This window comes from Heterodontus francisci, chromosome 3 (assembly GCF_036365525.1).
Source record: "Heterodontus francisci isolate sHetFra1 chromosome 3, sHetFra1.hap1, whole genome shotgun sequence".
Classification (NCBI taxonomy): domain Eukaryota; kingdom Metazoa; phylum Chordata; class Chondrichthyes; order Heterodontiformes; family Heterodontidae; genus Heterodontus; species Heterodontus francisci.
The window spans coordinates 170,990,260-171,010,743 of NC_090373.1; the positions used below are offsets into that span (position 1 = coordinate 170,990,260).

The window sequence follows — 20,484 nt, forward strand, 5'->3', positions numbered from 1 at the left end:
GTTAATGATGGCGGTCTTCCAAGAATCGTTGATTTGTGTAAGGTCTTCTGACAGGCCAGGACACATAGTTCTGACGTTCCAGCTTGCAAAGCGAAGGACTGGTACCTTCTTTCCTTTTTTCATGTTGTTTGGTGCGGTGTTGCAGTCCACTTTTCGGGCAATGACCCTGAGCTCCAAGCACCCATTGAAGCAGGTGGACTGTGGTGGGACAGAACCTTATTGACCGGGGGCTGCCCGGTTTGAGGCGGGCGGTAGCTGTCCAGTGAGGTGCGATGACCTCTCCCACCGACAAAGGCAACCCGTGGCGCCCAATCTCTACGCCAATTTAGCTGGACTTATAACCTGTAACTGCTGCCTTCCGTGTTGTTTCAGTCGCTGTGAGGCGACTATGGAGTGACCTCTCCATGGCGCATGCCTGGGTGAATGTATGGAGGTTGAGAGTTGCCCAAGCGTCAAAACCCCCCTCTCGGCCTTTCTGGTGGGGTCCAAAGGAGTGTAGAGCATGACGTTTGGCACCGGTATGGCTGAAGGAACTGCCGGAAACATGCCAAAGGTGACACATGACCGCCTATGGGGTTCCGCTCCGGATTTTCTGTTAGGGTTTACTCCCTTAGCCTTGGTCTCTCCCGAGACATCCACAAGGCAGTGGGGTTGTTAGGGCCCCTACACAGGTGTAGGAGGATGCCGGTGGGAGGAGAGGGAGGGTGGAGGGAAAGGGGTGTGAGGGGGAGCTGGGAAGAGGGCTATAAGGGGGTAGGAGGAGTGCAGGGGGAAGGGGGTGCGAGGGGGAGCTGGGAAGAGGGCTGTAAGGGGTGGGGGGGGTGCAGGGGGAAGATGGTGCGGGGGGGCTGGGAAGGGGTTGTGAGGGGGAAGAGGGGTGCGGGGGGGTGTGGTGAGCTGAGAGAGTGGAGCTGGGAAGGGGAAGGGGAGAGTGGAAGGGGGGTGGGGGGGGGGAGAGTGGAAGGGGAAGGGGGGGAAAGGGGATGCAGGTAATAAGCCATTTCCTCAGTTCCCACCATCGACGCCTGGAAAGCTCATCCGCGTCCTTCGGGAGGTGAGCGACATCCTCGGGCGCCGGTACCAGCATTGCCGACAGTGCGCTGCAGATGCTCTCTGAGCCATCTCCCGCGGGCACTTTGAAGTTGCGGCCGAGGAGCCGTTCGTGGCTTTTTGTGTGTTCGGGGCTTCCCCTCTGTGATGGACTTATTTCCCTAGGGTCCCGCTGCTCCTTCTTCTCTACCGCACGCCGCGGACACTCCGGATAAAGGAACTAAAATTAGAATACAACTAGTGAGACGCTGCTAGTAACAGCGCACACCTCTGTTAGCCTGTGCACAGGACACAACAGGCAGCTAAATCTGTGTTCTCCTAGGGATGAGTTTTAAACAGCCTCATCTGTGAACCTGTTCTAACGGAAAGTGAGAATACTACCTTGAAGAGTTTCTCTCCACACTGGTCGTAAATCAACCACTGAATAGTACTGATGGTATGTGTGGAGCTTTTAATAGTCAATATTAAAAATCACTGACTCGCCACAGGTGGGACTAAAGTGACACCATTTTAGGCACTAATTTTGTTGGAAAATGCCTTGCACACCATACAATAAATATACTTCACATGTGTGTATTATCTTAACTAACCAACATTAGCACAAAACTTTACAGTCTTTCTCTTTCCAAGTTTGGAATTCTACTACAAATTTATCAGGCACCACATCTTAGCTTTCCCATAGAATCTCAGAAATTTGCGGCACAGGAGGCTGCCATTATTGTCTAGCAGCTGTGAGCAGTACTTTGTCTTCCAGAGTGAGTGTTGAGAATGTTGACTCTCATCACAAGAAATGCCAGAATGCAGTGAGATACTGCTTGAACTTTGCCACAATATGCACTGTTGGAGCTGTTATTCTGATTGGTTGAGCTGACCATGACGATAGCTTCCTTTTCAGTACAATGTTGCTGGTCAGAGTTATACAGTAATTATAGCACAGGAGGCAGCCATTTGGCCTAACAAGTCCAATCCGGCTCTCTATAGAGCAATCCAGTCAGTCCCATTCGATCCCCGTGGCCCTGAAAGTTTATTTTGCCCCAGTGCCCATCCAATTTCCTTCTGAAATCATTGATTCATGATGCTGAAGACCACCATTTTCACCTGTGTTTCATAAGTTTAGCAGATAATCAATAAGCAGTAAAGGAAGCAAAGAACACACAGCAATCTAAAAGCACTTGCACACTCAACTTTCTGTCTTACTAACATATGTGCGTAAAGTTCATATGCATATGCAGCGTGCGTGACTGCAGATTCAACACTGGTGTCTATTACTCATTCTTTACTTACCAATCAAAACTACAATCAGCCACATTTGGAATTCAAATTAATACTGGACAACATTGAGCTAAACCGTAGTGCCAAGGGCAATTACGGATGGGCAATAAATGCTGGCCTAGCCAGTGATGCCCACATCCCACAAACGAATAAAAAAAAATGATTAAATACTTTTCACTAAAATGAGCATAAATGTTTTGAGATCTCCTCTTGCTTAGCCAGTGGAATTCTATGTCTTTTACCATCAATTCTAAAAGGTACTGGCTCCACAATACGTGAGCAGGCAGGAGTACACTCAGGGTACCATTGGTTAAATCCCTTCACTACAACAGCACAAAAATTGCTCTCCTCTTAATTTATGGGCCTCTGGTTCACTGATTTGGACCTGAAAATGAGATTTGGAGTTCAGATTGGAAACCTCGATCAGATCGTCAGTAAAGATAAATAGATTCACTAACCAGGAAAGTATTTGTCCTTTGATCGTACACATCCACATTGAATGGAAATACAGCCAAGCTTGATAAGTGCCATTAGCCCAGAACCTAATGTTACAACCAGGTGAGAAGGGGTCTGGGGGTTCCTTCTCAGTCTTTGCCTGGTTTAACTGGAGCAGGGTTTAATTTTAAAACACCGTGTTTTTAGCTCCTCAGTGTAAATCCTTGTTCACCGCTCCAATTGTAAGGCAAAGAAATCAAACAGGTTTCCTTAGATTTAACAAGAAAGGTAGAAGTTTATTAATCTTAAACTCTAATCCAGTTAATGACTACAAATATGTGACGCGACCACGCATACACAATAAACACACACGCAGATAGAGACAGAAAAAGTAGAAGGAATAAAGGGCAAAGGTTTGAGGCAATATCTGGTATTTACAGTACTTTAAGTTCAATATGGAGTCTTTGGTAACCGGTGAGTCTTGCAATTTGTTGGGACCCAGATCACTCTTGAACTTGTTCCGATGTAGAAGTCTTTTCTCTCTTGAGGTTTACGTGTCCGGTGGCTTGGGAGAAAGCGAGCGAGAGAGAGAGAGAGAGAGACTTCCTTGTTCCACACTGCCTACTGAATACAAACTGTCCTGTGGCTAGTTCAAAAAACCTGGAGCAGCTAGCTTAACCAGTCCTGGCTCTGTGGATTGTATCATCTTAGCAGGGCCTGGAATGCACTTCCTTACACCTTCAATGTCTGATGATCAAAATCCATTTGGGTTAATTGGAGCAGGGAATAGTCCGTTGTCTTGACAAGCTGCATCTCTTAGTATGCAAATGTGCTTCCACTCCAGTGTCTGATAATCTTCAAACAAGTCTTTTCTTCACTCCAGCATCAGTTTAAAATCAACGCTCATATGACAAAATTAATATGCCTCGTTCTTGGCAGGTGGGGGTCTGCATAACACGAATAAAAGGTTTTCATCACATCGCAGGTATATTGTGGTACACGTCAGCTCTTCCTGCAGTCTGTGAAGCTCCAGAAAGGCACCATATAAATGCAATTCCTTTCATTTCCTTTCTTAAACAAATTCATCATTTACCACTCACCCTTGACTGTTCAATGAAACTACAGTCGTGCAGGTTTAGAGCAAACAATGCACTGTGGTTAATTTCTAGAGGAATGGAATTGAAAAGTAGAGGTCACATTAAAATTGTATAGAACCTTGGTTACACCATACTTTAGGGGAGGTGGTGGCGTACTGGTATTGTCACTGGACTAGTAAACCAGAGACCCAGGTATTTGTCTGGGGACATGGGTTCGAGTCCCACCACAGCAGAAGGTGGAATTTGAATTCAATTAAGAAATCTGGAATTTAAAGCTGTCTAATGATGGCCATGAAACCATTGTTGATTGTTGTAAAAACCCATCTTGTTCACTAATGTCCTTTAGGGAAGGAAATCTGCTGTCCTTACCTGGTCTGGCCTACATGTGACTCCAGATCCACAGCAATGTGGTTGACTCTTACATGCCCTCGAAATGGCCTAGCAAGCTATTCAGTTCAAGGGCAATTAGGGATGGGCAATAAATGCTGGCCTGGCCTGCGACGCCCACATCCCATGAATGAATAAAAAAAAACTTGGGAGTACAGTGATAGTTCTGGTCACCATATTATAAAAGGAACACACATGCACTGGAGAAGGTGCAAAAAAGATTTACTAGAATTAAAGAGAAAAAGAAACATTTGCATTTATGTAGCGCCTCAGCATATCACAAAGTGCTTTACAGCAATGAAGTACTTTTGAAGTGCAGTCACTGTTCTAATGTAGGAAACGCTGCAGCCAATTAACACACAGCCAGCTCCCACAAACAGCAATTGGATAATGACCAGATAATCTGCTTTTGTGATGTTGCTTGAGGTATAAATATCGGCCAGGACACCCAAAATAATTCCCCTGCTCTTCTTTGAAATAGTGTCTTGCAATCTGTTACGCACGCCTGAGTGAGAAGACCGGGCCTTGGATTATGTATCAATTGAAAGACACATTTCTACAGTGCAGCACTCCCTCAGGACTGTACTGGAGTGTCAGCCTAAATTTTTGTGCTCAAATCTCTGGAGTGGGACTTGAACCCATAACATTCTGACTCAGAGGCAACAGTGCTACCAACAGAGGCACGGCTGATATGAGAACTGAGAGGTTATACCTATCATGAAAGATTGAACAGGCCAAGACTGCTTTCTCTAGAAAAGAGAAGACTAAGGTGGGGGTCACCTGATAGAGGTCTGCAACATTATGAAAGCATTAGACAGGGCAGACATGCAAAAGATGCTTCCACTTGAAGGGAAGACCAGAAACAGGGCCAATAATAAGATAATTACTAATAAATCTGATAGGGAATTCAGGAGAAACATCTTTATCCATTGAGTGTTAGAATGTGGAACTTACTACCACATGGAGTAGTTGAGCTGAATTGTATAGATGCACCTAAGGGAAAGCTTGATAAGCACATGAAACAGAAAGGTGTAGGATATGTTGATGGGTTAGATGAAGAGGGGTAGAAGGAGGCCTGTGCAGAGCATAAACACCAGCATGGATCTGTTGGGTCGAATGGCCTGTTTCTGTGCTGTAAATATTTTGTAGGCGTAGATGGATGTGACTACCGTGTCTGGAAGATGTGCATCACCCATAGAATGACATGAACCTACCAAATGGGTAATCTACGTTTCTTCTTCATTCACTATGCTTCACACCCCATCAGTCCACCAAAGCAACACATACTTAAGAGGGTGATTCCCTGTATGGATAGAAGATTGGCTAGCTGGCAGAAAACAGACAGTATGCATTAATGGGTCCTTTGCTGAGTGGCAGGATGTGACAAGTGGAGTCCCGCAGGGGTCTGCCTTGGGGTCTCAACGTTTTACAATCTATATCAATGACTTAGATGAGGGGAGCGATGGCTTGATAGCTAAACTTGCAGATGACACAAAGATAGGTAGGAAACTTTGTTGTGGAGAGGACATAGGAGGTTGCAGACTGAAATAGATAGGCTGAGTAAGTGGGCAATATCCTGGCAGATGGAGTATAATGTGGGAAAATTTGAAGTTATGCACTTTGGCAGGAAGAATAAAAAAGCAGAGTATTACTTAAACAGAGAATGACTGGAGAATTCCGAGGTGCAGAGGGACCTAGGTGTTCTAGTGCACGAGTCACAAAAAGTTAGTATGCAGGTTCAGCAAGTAATAAAGAAGGCTAATGGAATGCTATCCTTTATGACAAGAGGAATTGAAGATAAAAGTATGAATGTTATGCTTCAGTTACACAGGGCATTGGTGAGACCACATCTGGAATAGTGTGTGCAGTTTTGGTCTCCTTCCTTAAGGAAGGATGTAAATGTGTTGGACGCAGCTCAGAGGAGGTTTCCTAGATTGATACCTGGAATCAGCGGATTGTCTGATGAGGAAAGGTTGGACAGACTGGGCTTTATTAACTGAAGTTCAGAAGAGTGAGGTAAGACTTGATTTAAGTATTTAAGATCCTGAACGGTCCTAACAAGAATGATGTGGAAAGAATGTTACCTCTCGCGGGAGAGTCCAGAACTAGGGATCACCCTATTAAGACGGAGATGAAAAGAAATTTTTTCTCTGAGGGTTGTGCGACTTTGGAACGCTGCCTCAGAAGGTGTTGGAGGCGGGGTCATTGAATATTTTTAAGGTGGAGGTAGATTGATTCTGGTTAGGCAAGGGAATCAAGTGTTATTGGGGGTAGATGGGAGCATGGAATTTGAAACACAAAAAGATCAGTCATGATCTGATTGGATGGCGGAGCAGGTTCGAGGGGCCGAATGGCCAACTGCTCATCATTCATATGTTTGTATTTTTTATTTTATTTTAGAGATACAGCACTGAAACAGACCCTTCGACCCATCGAGTCTGTGCCGACCAACAACCATCCATTTATACTAACCCTTCAGTAATCCCATATTCCCTACCACCTACCTACACTAGGGGCAATTTACAATGGCCAATTTACCTATCAACCTGCAAGTCTTTGGCTGTGCGAGGAAACCGGAGCACCCGGCGGAAACCCACGCAGTCACAGGGAGAACTTGCAGTACCCAGAACTGAACCCGGGTCGCTGGAGCTGTGAGGCTGCGGTGCTAACCACTGTGCCGCCCAAATATCAGTTGTCGCATCTACTTGGGTACCTGCTGTGTAAATAGTTTGGATCAGTTAGTTATATGCTCATTCTTAGTCGGAACGTAATTGGAACAAAGCCTATTCCAGGACTTGAGCACACATTCCCTGCTGAAATTCCAAAGCAGTCCAGAGGAAACGTCATCCTTTGAAAATCATGATCAATTAAGGTTTAAAATGCCTGTTCAGGTGGACATTAAAGATGGAACAACACTTATTATTCTTGCGCTTGTTTTTAAATTGCTCCGTGGCCTTGTGCCCCTCCCTATCTCTGTAACCTCCGCCAGTCCTACAACCCTCTTAGATCCAATTCTGGCCATTTTTCATCCATTGGTGGCTGCGCCTTCAGCCGCCTGGACCCTAAGCTCTGTAAAACCCTCCCTAAACCTCTCTACCTCACTACCTTACTCTCCATCTTTAAGACTATTCTTAAAACCTGCCTTTGACCAAGCTTTTCGTCCCTTGCCCTAATATCTCACGTGAAATTTTGTTTGGTTATGCTCCTGTTAAGTGCCTTGGGACACTTCACTATGTTAAAGGTTCTATATAAGTGCAGGTTGTCTTTGGAAGAAAATTAGGGAGCTCTCATTGTCTTGGCCAATATTCCCCTCTCAACCGATATCAACAGAGAAAATAGGAGCAGGAGTAAACCATTTGGCCCTTCGAGCCTGCTCCGCCATTCATTATGATCATGGCTGATCATCCAACTCAGTAACCTGTTCCTGCTTTCCCCCCAGATCCTTTGATCCCTTTTGCCCCAAGAGCTCTATCTAACTCCTCCTTGAAAACATACAATATTTTGGCAACAACTGCTTTGTGTGGTAAAAAATTCCACAGTCTCACCACTCTCTGGGTGAAGAAATTTCTCCTCATTTCAGTCCTGAAAGGTTTACCCCGTATCCTTAGACTATGATCCCTGGTTCTGGACTCCCCCACCATCAGGAACATCCTTCCTGCATCGACCCTGTCATGTCCTGTTAGTATTTGATAGGTTTCTCTAAGATCCCCCCTCACTCTTCTGAACTCCAGCGAATATAATCCCAAACGACTCAATCTCTCCTCATATGTCAGTCCCGCCATCCCTGGAATCAGTCTGGTAAACCTTTGCTGCACTCCCTCTATAGCAAGGACATCCTTCCTCAGATAAGGAGACCAAAACTGCACACAATATTCCAGGTGTGGCCTCACCAAGGCCCTGTATAATTGCAGCAAGACATCCCTGCTCCTGTAGTCGAATCCTCTCGCTATGAAGGCCAACATACCATTTGCCTTTTTTACCGCCTGTTGGACCTGCATGCTTCCCTTCAGCGACTGGTGTACGAGAACACCCAGGTCTCGTTGCATATTCCCCTCTCTCAGCTTATAACTGTTCAGATAATAATCTGCCTTCCTGTTTTTGCTACCAAAGTGGATAACCTCACATTTATCCACATTATACTACATCTGCCACGCATTAGCCCACTCACTCAACTTGTCCAAATCACCCTGAAGCCTCTCTGCATCCTCCTCAAAACTCACCCTCCCACCCAGTTTTGTGTCATCTGCAAATTTGGAAATATTACATAAAAGCAAAATACTGCGGATGCTGGAAATCTGAAATAAAAACAAGAAATGCTGGAACTACTCAGCAGGTCTGGCAGCATCTGTGGAAAGAGAAGCAGAGTTAACGTTTCGGGTCAGTGACCCTTCTTCGAAATTGACAAATATTAGAAAAGTCACAGGTGAAAAGCAAGTGAGGTGGGGGTGGGGCAAGAGATAACAAAGGAGAAGGTGTAGATTGGACAAGGCCACATAGCTGACCAAAAGGTCATGGAGCAAAGGCAAACAATATGTTAATGGTGTGTTGAAAGACAAAGCATTAGTACAGATTAGGTGTGAATACACTGAATATTGAACAGCAGCAAGTGCAAACCTGAAAAAAAACAGTGGGTAAACAAACTGAATAAACTAAGATGAAATGAAATAAATGCAAAAAAAAGATTGTAATAAATGTAAAAAAGAAAAAAAAGAAAAAATAACCAAAAATGAAAGTAAAATGGGGGGCTGTCATGCTCTGAAATTATTGAACTCAATGTTCAGTCCGACAGGCTGTAGTGTGCCTAATCGGTAGATGAGATGCTGTTCCTCGAGCTTGCGTTGATGTTCACTGGAACACTGCAGCAATCCCAGGACTGAGATGTGAGCATGAGAGCAGGGGGGAGTGTTGAAATGGCAAGCAACCGGAAGCTCAGGGTCCTGCTTGCGGAATGAGCGGAGGTGTTCTGCAAAGCGGTCACCCAGTCTGCGCTTGGTCTCCCCAATGTAGAGGAGACCACATTGCGAGCAGCGAATACAGTACACTACATTGAAAGTAGTACAAGTAAATCGCTGCTTCACCTGAAAGGAGTGTTTGGGGCCTGGGATAGTGAGGAGAGAGGAGGTAAATGGGCAGGTATTACACCTCCTGCGATTGCAGGGGAAGGTGCCATGGTACGGGGACGAGGTGGTGGGGGTAATGGAGGAGTGGACCAGGGTGTCGCGGAGGGAATGATCCCTTTGGAATGCTGACAGAGGAAGGGAGGGGAAAATGCATTTGGTAGTGGCTCTACGCTGGAGGTGGCAGAAATGGCGCAGGATAATCCTTTGGATATGGAGGCTGATGGGGTGGAAAGTGAGGACAAGGGGAACCCTGTCACGGTTCTGGGAGGGAGGGGAAGGGGTGAGGGTAGAGGTGCGGGAAATAGGTCGGACACGGTTGAGGGCCCTGTCAACAACAGTGGGGGGAAATCCTCGGTTGAGGAAAAAGGAGGTCATATCAGAAGCACCGTCATGGAAGGTAGCATCATCAGAGCAGATGCGTCGAAGACGGAGAAACTGGGAGAATGGAATAGAGTCCTTACAGGAGGTAGGGTGTGAAGAAGTGTAGTCAAGGTAGCTGTGGGAGTCGGTGGGCTTATAATGGATATTAGTAGACAATCTATCCCCAGAGATGGAGACAGAGAAGTCGAGGAAGGGAAGTGTCAGAGATGGACCATGTAAAGGTGAGAGAAGGGTGGAAATTGGAAGCAAAGTTGATAAAGTTTTCTAGCTCGGGGGAAATATTACATTTAGTTCCCTCATCTAAATCATTAATATATATTGTAAATTGATCCTTGCGGTACACCACTAGTCATTGCCTGCCATTCGGAAAAAGACCCATTTATCCCTACTCTTTGTTTCCTGTCTGCAAACCAATTTTCTATCCATCGCAATACACTACCCCCAAACCCATGCGCTTTAATTTTACATGCTCATCTTTTATGTTGGACTTTGTCGAAAGCCTTCTGAAAAAGATCTAAAAAGATTACCTGCTCATGCATTGTTGTTTGTGGGATCTTGCCTTTTTTGCCCATATGACAATGATCACTGTACTTTCAATTCCAAACTAAAAAGATTCATGCAAGACAAGGAGCTGCTCATGAGTCCAAATGGAAGTAGGTTTAAAACCAATGCCAATCAGGTGAAGATGCTCTAGAGTTCGGATCAATTGCGAGTAAAATATGAATATATCTTTCCATTTTCTGTTAAGAGCTATATTTATGTATGACTTGCAGGAACACAAAGTCGCACAGATGACCTGGGGTGGGATCCCCCAACACCCAACTTCTTTCAAAGGCCTGGAAGTCAAGTGATTCTGTTGAGAATCCTGTGTTACTGGACCAGAGTTTGGACAAATTATGAGTATAACTTTTGTTCTGTCTCTCCTTGTATCTTTTCAACTGGCTGTGAAATTAGGGAAAACGAAACAAATGTATTTCGAAACCTTCATGCCCTCTATCTTATAGTTCTGGCTTCAAGTTTTGGACTGCCCTCAAGTGGGAACGTCCTCTTGACATCTACCCTATCAAACCACTTCATAATTTCAAAGACCTCTCAGCCTTCTCTTTTCTCGAGATGGTGAGCCAATAAAATAACCTTGTGAACCAGACACCAGCATACTAAAAGGATCACATATCGACAAAGGGCATGGGAAAGGGCCACCTCCTCAGCTTGCTTACATAGTGGATCAGCATAGCGTTGTCTCATTACTCACAACCGGGTTTGCCATAATACTGTAGTTCTTGAATCCTCCCCTGAGGAAGTCTGTGCATATCTCATTTGGAAGAGACTTGCATGAGAACAATGCAGATGGGAACCATGTACTGAAAGCAAATGTGAATTAAGCATTCCCACAGCAAGGGCTGAGATTACAAAGTCATGTTTATTAAGAGGTTAGAATTTCTTCTGTTAGAAATTAAAATAACTCCCAATACTCCTCAGAGATAACGATGCATTTCATTTCGATTATCCCCCAAGTCAGTATAGATCGAAGGATATCGACGTTAACTAGTACAGTGGTTGTTTCAGCGATAGTGTGGGGCTCATCTTTGCTCAGGAATCCATTTCTGTTGAGAATCCTGTGTTACTGGACCAATAGTCATCTTCTTGGGGGGACCAGGTGTTGCCTGTGATTTACACAGAATTCACTAGCAGCTGGTGGCAATGTTCCTTTGGTGCTTATGCCATCTGACACTGTTGAAGTTTTGGCAACATGACTGAAATCATTCAGTCCTCAGCACGGTGCAATGCTGTCACTTCCCTGGCACTGATTGGCAGTGTGTGTTCAGCAGCACCCTACTTAGCACAGCTGCATTTCCGAGGCTGATATACTTAGTTCAGCTGAGGGAGGACAGTAGATGGTAATCAGTATGACATTTCCTTGCCCATGTTTGACTTGATGGCATGAGAATTCATGAATTCCAGAGTCAATCTGAGGACTCCCAGGGCCACTTCCTCCTGACTGTATACCACTGTCTGCCCTGCTGGTGGGGAGGTAGTGGCATAGTGGTAATGTCATTGGACTAGTAATCCAGAGCCAGGCTAATGTTCTGGGGACATGGGTTTGAATCCCACCATGGAAGATGGTGGAATTTGAATTCAATTAATAAAAATATGGAATTAAAAACTAGTCTAAGGATGACCATGAAACTATTGTTGATTGTTGTAAAAACCCATCTGGTTCACTAATCCCCTTGAGGGGAGAAAATCTGCTGTCCTTACCTGGTCTGGCCGACATGTGACTCCAGACCCACAGCAATGTGGTTGACTCTTAGATTCCCTCTGAGATGGCCGAGCAAGCCACTCAGTTCAAGGGCATTAGGGATGGGCGACAAATGCTGGCCTAGCCAGCAATGCCCAGAACCCACAAACAAATAAACAAAAACATACCAAAGGGTGATGACAGAGGAGTCTGGGACATTGGCAGCAAGGTATGATTCCGTGAATACGACAATGTCAGGCTGTTGCTTGACCAGTCTGTGGGGCAACTCTTCTAATTTTGGCACAGCCCCCAGATGTTAGTGAGGAGGACTTTGCAGGGTGTGCTTTTGTCATTTCTGGTGCCTAGGTTGATGCCAGTGGTTAATTGGGCTTTATTGTTTTTCAACTTTTCTGTACCGGTTTAATATAACCGAATAGCTTGCTAGGCCATTTCGGAGGGCTGTTAAAAGTCAACCAAAATGGGTCTGAAGTCACACGTAGGCCTGACCAGGTAAGGACGGCAGATTTCTTTCCTTAAAAGGGTATCAGTGAACTAGATGGGTTTTTATGACAATCCATACCAACCACGGCCTTGAGGAAATTACAATCCACTGCAGATCAACATTGACACCAACAACCTCAATGCAGAAGAACAGTTTACCTATCTAGGTAGCATGATCACAAATGATGCCACTGTCAACAAGGACATAGAAGATCAACTATCCCAGGCCAACAGGTCCTTTGGCCTCCTTTCGAAGCATGTCTGGCAAAACCATTCATTATGCATCCCTACCAGAATTCAAATATATAGTGTGGTTACCATCACCACCCTCTTGTATGGGTCGGAATCATGGGTTCTCTACATAAAGCAAATGATTGCTGGAGTGGTTCCTCAACAAGCCAATTTGCCCAGTATTGAATGCATTGTCTGACAACTGCAGTTGCGCTGTGCAGGACATGTGTCACGCATGGAGAATTCCAGAATGCCAAAAGCAGTGCTTTATGGTGAACTCGGCCCCAGTAAGCAAGATGGAGGTGACCTTGCAAATTGTTTTTGAATTTCTTCATGGCATGTGGGCATCACTGGCTAGGCCATCATTTTGGCCCATCCCTAATTGCCCTGGAGGTGGTGGTGGTGAGCTGCCTTCTTGAACCGCTGCAGTCCTTGGGTGTAGGTACACCCACAATGCTGTTAGGGAGGGAGTTCCAGGGCTTTGACCCAGTGACAGCGAAAGAACGGCGATATAGTTCTAAGTCAGGATGGTGTGGGGCTTGGAGGGGAACTTGCAAGTGGTGGTGTTCGCATGCATCTGCTGCCCTTGTCCTTCTAGATGGTAGGGATCACAGGTTTGGAAGGTGCTGTCAAAGCAGCCTTGGTGAGCTGCTGCAGTGCATCCTGTAGATGCTACAAACTGCTGCCACTGTGCATCGTTAGTGAAGGGAGTGAATGTTGAAGGTGGTGGAAAGGGTGCCAAAAAGCAGGCTGCTTTGTCCTGGATGGTGTCGAGCTTCTTGAGGGTTGTTGGAGCTGCACCCATCCAGGTAAGTGGACAGTATTCCATCACACTCCTGACTTGTGCCTTGTAGATGGTGGACACTCATTGGAGAGTCAGGAAAGTGAGTTACTCGCCACAGGATTCCTAGCCTCTGACCTGCTCTTGTAGCCATGGTATTTATATGGCTACTCCAGTTCAGTTTCTGGTCAATGGTAACTCACAGTATGTTGACAGAGGGGGATTCAGCAATGGTAATGCCATTGAACATCAAGGGGAGATGGACAGATTCTCTCTTGTTTGAGATGGTCGTTGCCTGGCACTTGTGTGGCGCAAATGTTACTTACCACTTACCAGCCCAAGCCTGGATGTTGTCCAGGTCTTGCTGCATCTGGACACAGACTGCTTCATTATCTGAGGAGTCACGATTGGTGAACATTGTGCTTCAAAGATCAGCTGAAAAGACAGCTCTCTTGCAGACATTGACCAATGGGTATGGAAGTAGGAGGCTGCGGACAGAAACAGCTGGCGTACAAAAACCAGGAAAGGAACCTACAAACTAACAGACGCAAGGTTGCTGAAGAAAGACACAGACAACGGAAGGAGTCCGCTTATGCCAGAGTCCCTCCAAACCATAAGTTCTTGGACCCCAACTGCTCAACAGCCTGCAGATCAAGAATTGGCCTCTTCAGTCACAAACAATTATGCCAGCTACCACAGAGACAAGCCTTCCCATGATCCTTGCCTGCTAAGAATCTGCCATCATCATCATATTCAGTACAAGACAGACAAGCACAGTGTGGGGAAGCAGTGGTGCAGTAAATCCTTACATGTGGGGTCTTCAACCAGAGACAAGCCCGACAAATCACTGCTATTGTGTCAGGTAAAATGTCAAATGGTTAAGCTGCCAGCAATCATGAAAAGTAAAACCTCTTTCAGTGATGATGCTCCTCATGATTTGCTTCCTTTGATAAATTGGTTTGCTCATGCGTTATGTGCAAGACGCTGGAATGAAGAAGGTCATACCCAATTGTGCAGTTCTGCTTTGATTATAAACACAGTCAACACCAACTCACATACCTTATAAGTAACCTTGATGAGGGCATAACATGGTGTGTTTGTATCCACATCAACGGGCACTAGGAGACGTGGTTCAGCAGCAAGCACATACAAGTGCCTTAGTGCCTGAAGGTGATATCTGTATACAACAGAAAAAAAATGCTATGACTCAGCCCTCATTGCTTCAAGGTCTCCAAGGCTTTGACTAAAAAAAACTCTCAAATTTTTCTCTTGTGCATTACACTCCCCCACATTACTGCTATTTGGCACATGTAGAAACAGTATATTCTTTCAATCACCAATCGCGCTTTCAGTTCCAAAAAACCAAGGGCAGATAGAGGCCAGAGAATAATAGCCAAAGGAGAATATCCTGTTCTTCTAAGAGTTTCTATCTCGACTGATGTAAGCTTTTGAAGAATCTAAATTCCTGTACTTTTCCCACTTGCCCTCTTGGTCTGTCAAACTATGCAGCACATGTGGCAGAGAAGGTATCCACAAATGCTGCCCATTTTCAGCCACCCACCTGCAAGCCCAGGATAAATTACTGCCAATGTCATTCATACTTTTTTTTTCTATTCCCTGTGCCTCTACAAACACACATATGAAAGCACTCCAACATGGAGAGGCATGAAAAAGAAAGCGGAAGGGAGCAATGAGCAAGGAAATTGAGGAGACAACGGAGATAGGAAACTGTTAAAAGTCTGTGTTCAGACCAGTGATCTACGATGTGCTCAGGAGAAAGATGATACTCTTCCAGATGGTTTCCTTCAAGCCTGGTCGAAACAGTGTAGGAAACCAAAGACAGAAAGGTCAGAGTGGTGAGGGGGGAAAGGGTGGAGGGGATGAAATACAAAGCCACAAGTAGATCATAACAATTAACAGAAAATGTTTGGCTAAGCCGCCACCCAATCTACATATGCTCAACACAATGTTTTGGAGACTACAATATGAGCAGTAAATATAGTAAATGCAACTTGTTGTCTTACATGGAAGTGGTGTAGGAAGATGCAAATGAACAGGGGTTACATAGAATCATATCATAGATTCATATAGCACATGAGACAGCTATTTGTCTCCTTGAAAAAGCTGTCCAATTTATTCCCATACTGCAGCTTTTACCCCATTACCATGCTAATTAGTTCTCTTCAAGTACATGTCCAATTGCCTTTTGAAAGTTCCCAAGGAATCTGCTTCCACACCCTTTCACATAGTATGCTCCAGATCTTAACAACCCTCTGTGTGAAAATACTCTCCACATTTCTTCTCTACTTCTTTTGCCAATTATTTTAAATCTATGACCTCAAATTACCAACTCACTTGCCAGAGGAAACAGGTTCTCCCTACTTGCTGTATCAAAACCCCTCAATTTCGAAAACACTATTAAGCCTCTTTTTTCCTGCTATGTTTACATAAGAAAATACCAAGGGAAGAATAGAGTAAAGATAAGGTAAGACTATTTCAATGGGACAAGAGCAAGCTGAAACAATGAGTTAGCAGGGACAGGCCTGATTGCATTATCTTGAGAAGGGCGCAGGAATGGGCTTTATGAGGTTGAAATAAAATTAGAGGAAGTGGAGGGGAGATCTCTGAAAGTTTTCAGATCAGGGACAGTCTAAGAATTGATGGTTTGATATTTGGTCGGGGTACTATGGCCCAGAGAAAGATAGTCAAATAGTTGGCATTTGACTTCAGCCATGTACAGGCCCTTCCACCAAACAGCAACATCACCTCAGTGAGGAGGGCTGGAACTGACAGAATAGAGAGTTACAAGCTCAGAGGGAGACAGATGCGAGTCAGGGGAATGGAGAAACTCAGATGGCCACAATTCTTACGAAAGTGCAAGTGGTCAGAGGGAGGTGGGTGAGTGTGGAGATTTATGGGTGACCCCCTGGCAAAAAAACACACCAAAGCAATGGCTGAAAAAGCTCAGCATCACATCAAACTTGGAATTTGAGGTGTGGGCTTAGAAGGATGAAGCTGAGGCCCGTGCTGAGGACAAATTGCTCACTGTCAAAAGAGAAGGTGCAGAACAATGATGAAAACTCCCAAATAAACTTCCCCATGTCTGGACAGCAATGGGATTAGACCTTGGAAGAGTTGGGGCACTACTAGATAAAATCTGTAGGGCTCAAAGTAAAAATAACCAGAACTACAAATTGACATTGGTACGGTCCAATTTTTATTGATGTAGCTGAAATTCACACCTACCTATTGTCAGTGCTGTGAGCTGGGAAACGAGGATAAAGTGCACAAAGAAGAGCTGCGATTGCAGAATTAGACGTGCACAATGAGTATCTGTAAGATATTAAAAGGGACATTTAAAAAACACAAATGAAAACAGTTGTAGGAAGACTCAGCCCTTTAGAAAATAACTGTTAAAAGCAGGCAGACAGAACCCACAAATTATACCAATTTCAGTCACACGGAAAAGCATGTGGGCAGGGTTTTACATCATAGTTGTGGCTACAACAACTCTTACCCAATTATGTCCATTCCAGTGTATTTTGCTAAGTCCATTGGAAATGTGAGTCACCGAGTGAGGTGCGGTTAAAGGAGGTGGTTGCATTAAGTGAGGTGGGGCGGGTGAGCGATGTGCTGAAGGTGGGTGGGGTGAGTGAGATGAGGGAAATAGCTAGCAAGGGTCAGCGGGTAAGGTGGCGGTAGAGAGGTAGATTCATGGCAAGGGGGTAAGTGAGATGTGAAAGAGGCCACGAGGGGCAGGGGATTGGGCGAATGAAGTGGGGTGGGCTGGAGCGGAAACTAAGTGTAGAGGATGGGGGAGATGTGCATGGTGAGTGTCACGAGTAGATGGATGGGTGAGTGAGGTGGGTGATTAGCTTGAGGTAGGCTAGTGGGTGACTTGGGGCTGCTTGAGCCGAGATGGGTGGGATGTGGGAAGAGGGCTTTGGTGATGAGTGATCTGGGCAGGACGATTAGGTGGGTGAGATGGGGGCGGGAGGAGAGAGAGTTGAGTGGATGGCTGAGTGGGGTAGTTGGATGGGGCGAGTGAGTGCAAGAGCGAGCGAGCGAGGTTGAATGGTGGGGGGGGCGGGGGGGGGGGTAGGTGAGTGAAGCAGGTGAAAAAGTGAGTGAAGTAAAATACACATTTTAGGCAGTGTATGCCTCACATATGCACAGTAATGAACCCTTCACATTGGGGTGGCACAGTGGCGCAGTGGTTAGCACTGCAGCCTCACAGCTCCAGCGACCCGGGTTCAATCCTGGGTACTGCCTGTGTGGAGTTTGCAAGTTCTCCCTGTGTCTGTGTGGGTTTCCTCCGGGTGCTCCGGTTTCCTCCCACATGCCAAAGACTTGCAGGTTGATAGGTAAATTGACCATTAGCAATTGCCCCTAGTATAGGTAGGTGGTAGGGAAGTATAGGGACAGGTGGGGATGTGGCAGGGATATGGAATTAGTGTAGGATTAGTATAAAATGGGTGGTTGATGGTCGGCACAGACTCGGTGGGCCGAAGGGCCTGTTTCAGTGCTGTATCTCTAAACTAAACTAAACTTAACAATCAGTACAGATTTATGCCATTTAAAGCACAATTATGCTATGTGAGAAATGTAGAATGATGAATACATTGAACCTGTGAAACATATATCGACGGACAGTAATCAGAAAGAGTTCTGCGATTCTATCAATCATAACTTGATTTCCTTCTTGCCCTCCTTTTCTGGAAGGCAGCAATTTATACCATGGTATGTTGCCGTGGGTGATGGCTACCATCAGCTATCTTGCCCAAGTGGCCATTCTCAGCAGTGAACATCAGCGAGCTATTCGACTGTGAACAGCATCACAGCTGAGACCAATGTTGACCCCACCCAATGCCTGCAAGTGCACCTACTAGATGGAGTCACTGAAATGGGAGCAGGAGAGAGAACAGAAAAGACTGGAGTGATACACTCTGCTGGTGCCAGACAGATTGGTGTTTCGTGTCCTCTTACAAGGGTTCTGCATCCGAAATGTTCACCTGCATTTTCTTCAACAGATGCTGACAGGACTGCTGTGAATTTCCACCCACTGGCAGTATTTTTCTCCTTGGCAGTCAGGGGTGGGTTTTGTTTTGTATAAATTAAAAAATATTAATTTTAAACACTGCCCTTCCACCTCTGAGATCTTTGTTCAAAATCCAGGCCAGACCTACAAGGACTGCAGTGGTTTAAGAAAGCAGCACACTATCACCTTCTCAAGGGCAATTAGGGACTGACAATAAATGCTCCCCAAGCCAGCGACACCCACATCCCATGAATGAATAAAAAAAAGCAAGCTTTCCGAAGCTCTGTGAAATAAGCGTCTATCCAGTTCCTGGTGGGTACAGGCCGACAGAGCACAAGTGGCCCTAATTTGGCACTAATTGGTAATCTTAGAGATGGCTGCTGTGGGAAATGTCTCACGGGTGCAGTAGGGGGACACTCTTCGGAGTTTGGGGTTGAGGCCTGTTGTTGGGTGTAGAGCAGAGGGAGTTTGAGAGTTCTGATGAAAGGTCATCGAACTGAAATGTTAACTCTATTTCTCTCTCACAGATGCTGCCAGACCTGCTATTTCCAGTATTTTATGTTGTTATTTCAGATTTGAGCATCCATAATAGTCTGCTTTTGAGTTTTGCTCTAAATCTGGCTGTGCCACAACTGACCTGGAGAGCACACTACCAATACTGGTTGACTGAAGAAGGAAGAGTTCAATTCCCCATCACCATGAGCACAATCTAATGTACTTTGTAAATAAAATGGTTCAACGTTACCTTCCCCCTCCTAAGAACAGGAGACCAAGAGCCATATGAGCTGCCATGTGAAAGCCGTAATTCATCTCTCCTCCAGTTCTTTTGTGCATGAACCGACACAGCTGGAGGACTTTCAGATTCCCAGTGCCTGCCATCACTAAGGCAAGGGAAAGCAGAACCACGCTCAAACAGGTTTCCAGGTTGTGATGGCCAGCCTGCAAAGTTGAAAGGCAACCACCGATGAGAAAGTCAACCAGTTGCTTCCTTTATCACCCCTCCACCCCCAAGGAGGCTATGGTAAACTTTATAAAACACCAGTTGGGTCTCAACAAGAATATGCTGTTCAATTCTAGGCACCACACTTTACAAAGAATGCAAAGGCTTTGGAGAGGTTGCAGAGGAGGTTTACTGCAACGGTACCGGGGATGAGAAACTGGGGAAGCTAGGATTGTTCTTCATAGAGCAGGTAAGGTTAAGGGATGATTTAATTGAGGTGTTCAGAATTATGAAGGGTGCTGATAAAGTAGATAGGGAGTGAGTGTTTCCACTGACAGGATGGTCAGTAACCAGAGGACACAGATTTAAGGTCATTGCCAAAAGAACCAGAGGGCAGATGAGGATAATTTTTTCACGCATTGAGTTATGATGATCTGGAATGCACTGCCTGAAAGGGCAGTGGAAGCAGATTCAATAGTAACTTATAAAATGGAATTGGAGAAATTCTTGAAAGGTAAACATTTACAGGGCTATGGGGCTATGGGAAAGTGGGGGGGATTAATTGGATAGCTCTACCCAAGAGTTGGCACAGGCACCATGGGCTGAATGGCCTCTTTCTGTGCTGTAAGATTCTATTATTTGAAATCTTTAATAAGAATGATCACTTTATACTGATAAGTTTAACAGCCTTAGTACTACAAAATACACAATGGGTTATAACAGGTAAACTTATGCACATCACCGTATTTCCAGCATCACCACCTTTGGTCAAGGTACTTGCCTTTTTATTTCGCTTCTCTTCTGCAAGCCATGCTCTTATCTGCCTTTCTTTCCTTACTCCTGTAGGTGTTTCCTTATTGCCATGTGGTTCCACATACACTGGCCATTCTCTGGCCCCTTGCCCAGCTGACCATTATTTAAGTTTGAGCCTCGAATGTTAAGGGTTGGTAGCTAATTTGATTGTGGGGGGGGTTTCACAGAGTCGCTTGATCTTATTGTCACCTAATGTTTG

The 20,484-nt window shown here is 45.2% G+C and overlaps 1 protein-coding gene across 3 annotated transcripts in view; it reads right to left on the reverse strand.

Annotated features, from left to right (window-relative positions):
• The window catches only part of anapc1 (anaphase promoting complex subunit 1), a 210,645-nt gene that overhangs the window by 32,618 nt on the left and 157,543 nt on the right, over nt 1–20,484 (reverse strand). For all 3 annotated transcript variants that reach the window (XM_068027605.1, XM_068027603.1, XM_068027604.1), the window contains exons 38-40: nt 19,278–19,471; nt 16,741–16,827; nt 14,554–14,671 (exon numbers count right to left, since the gene is read on the reverse strand). In XM_068027605.1, coding sequence (XP_067883706.1) covers nt 14,554–14,671; nt 16,741–16,827; nt 19,278–19,471 — 399 coding nt within the window. The remainder of the gene's footprint in view (nt 1–14,553; nt 14,672–16,740; nt 16,828–19,277; nt 19,472–20,484) is intronic.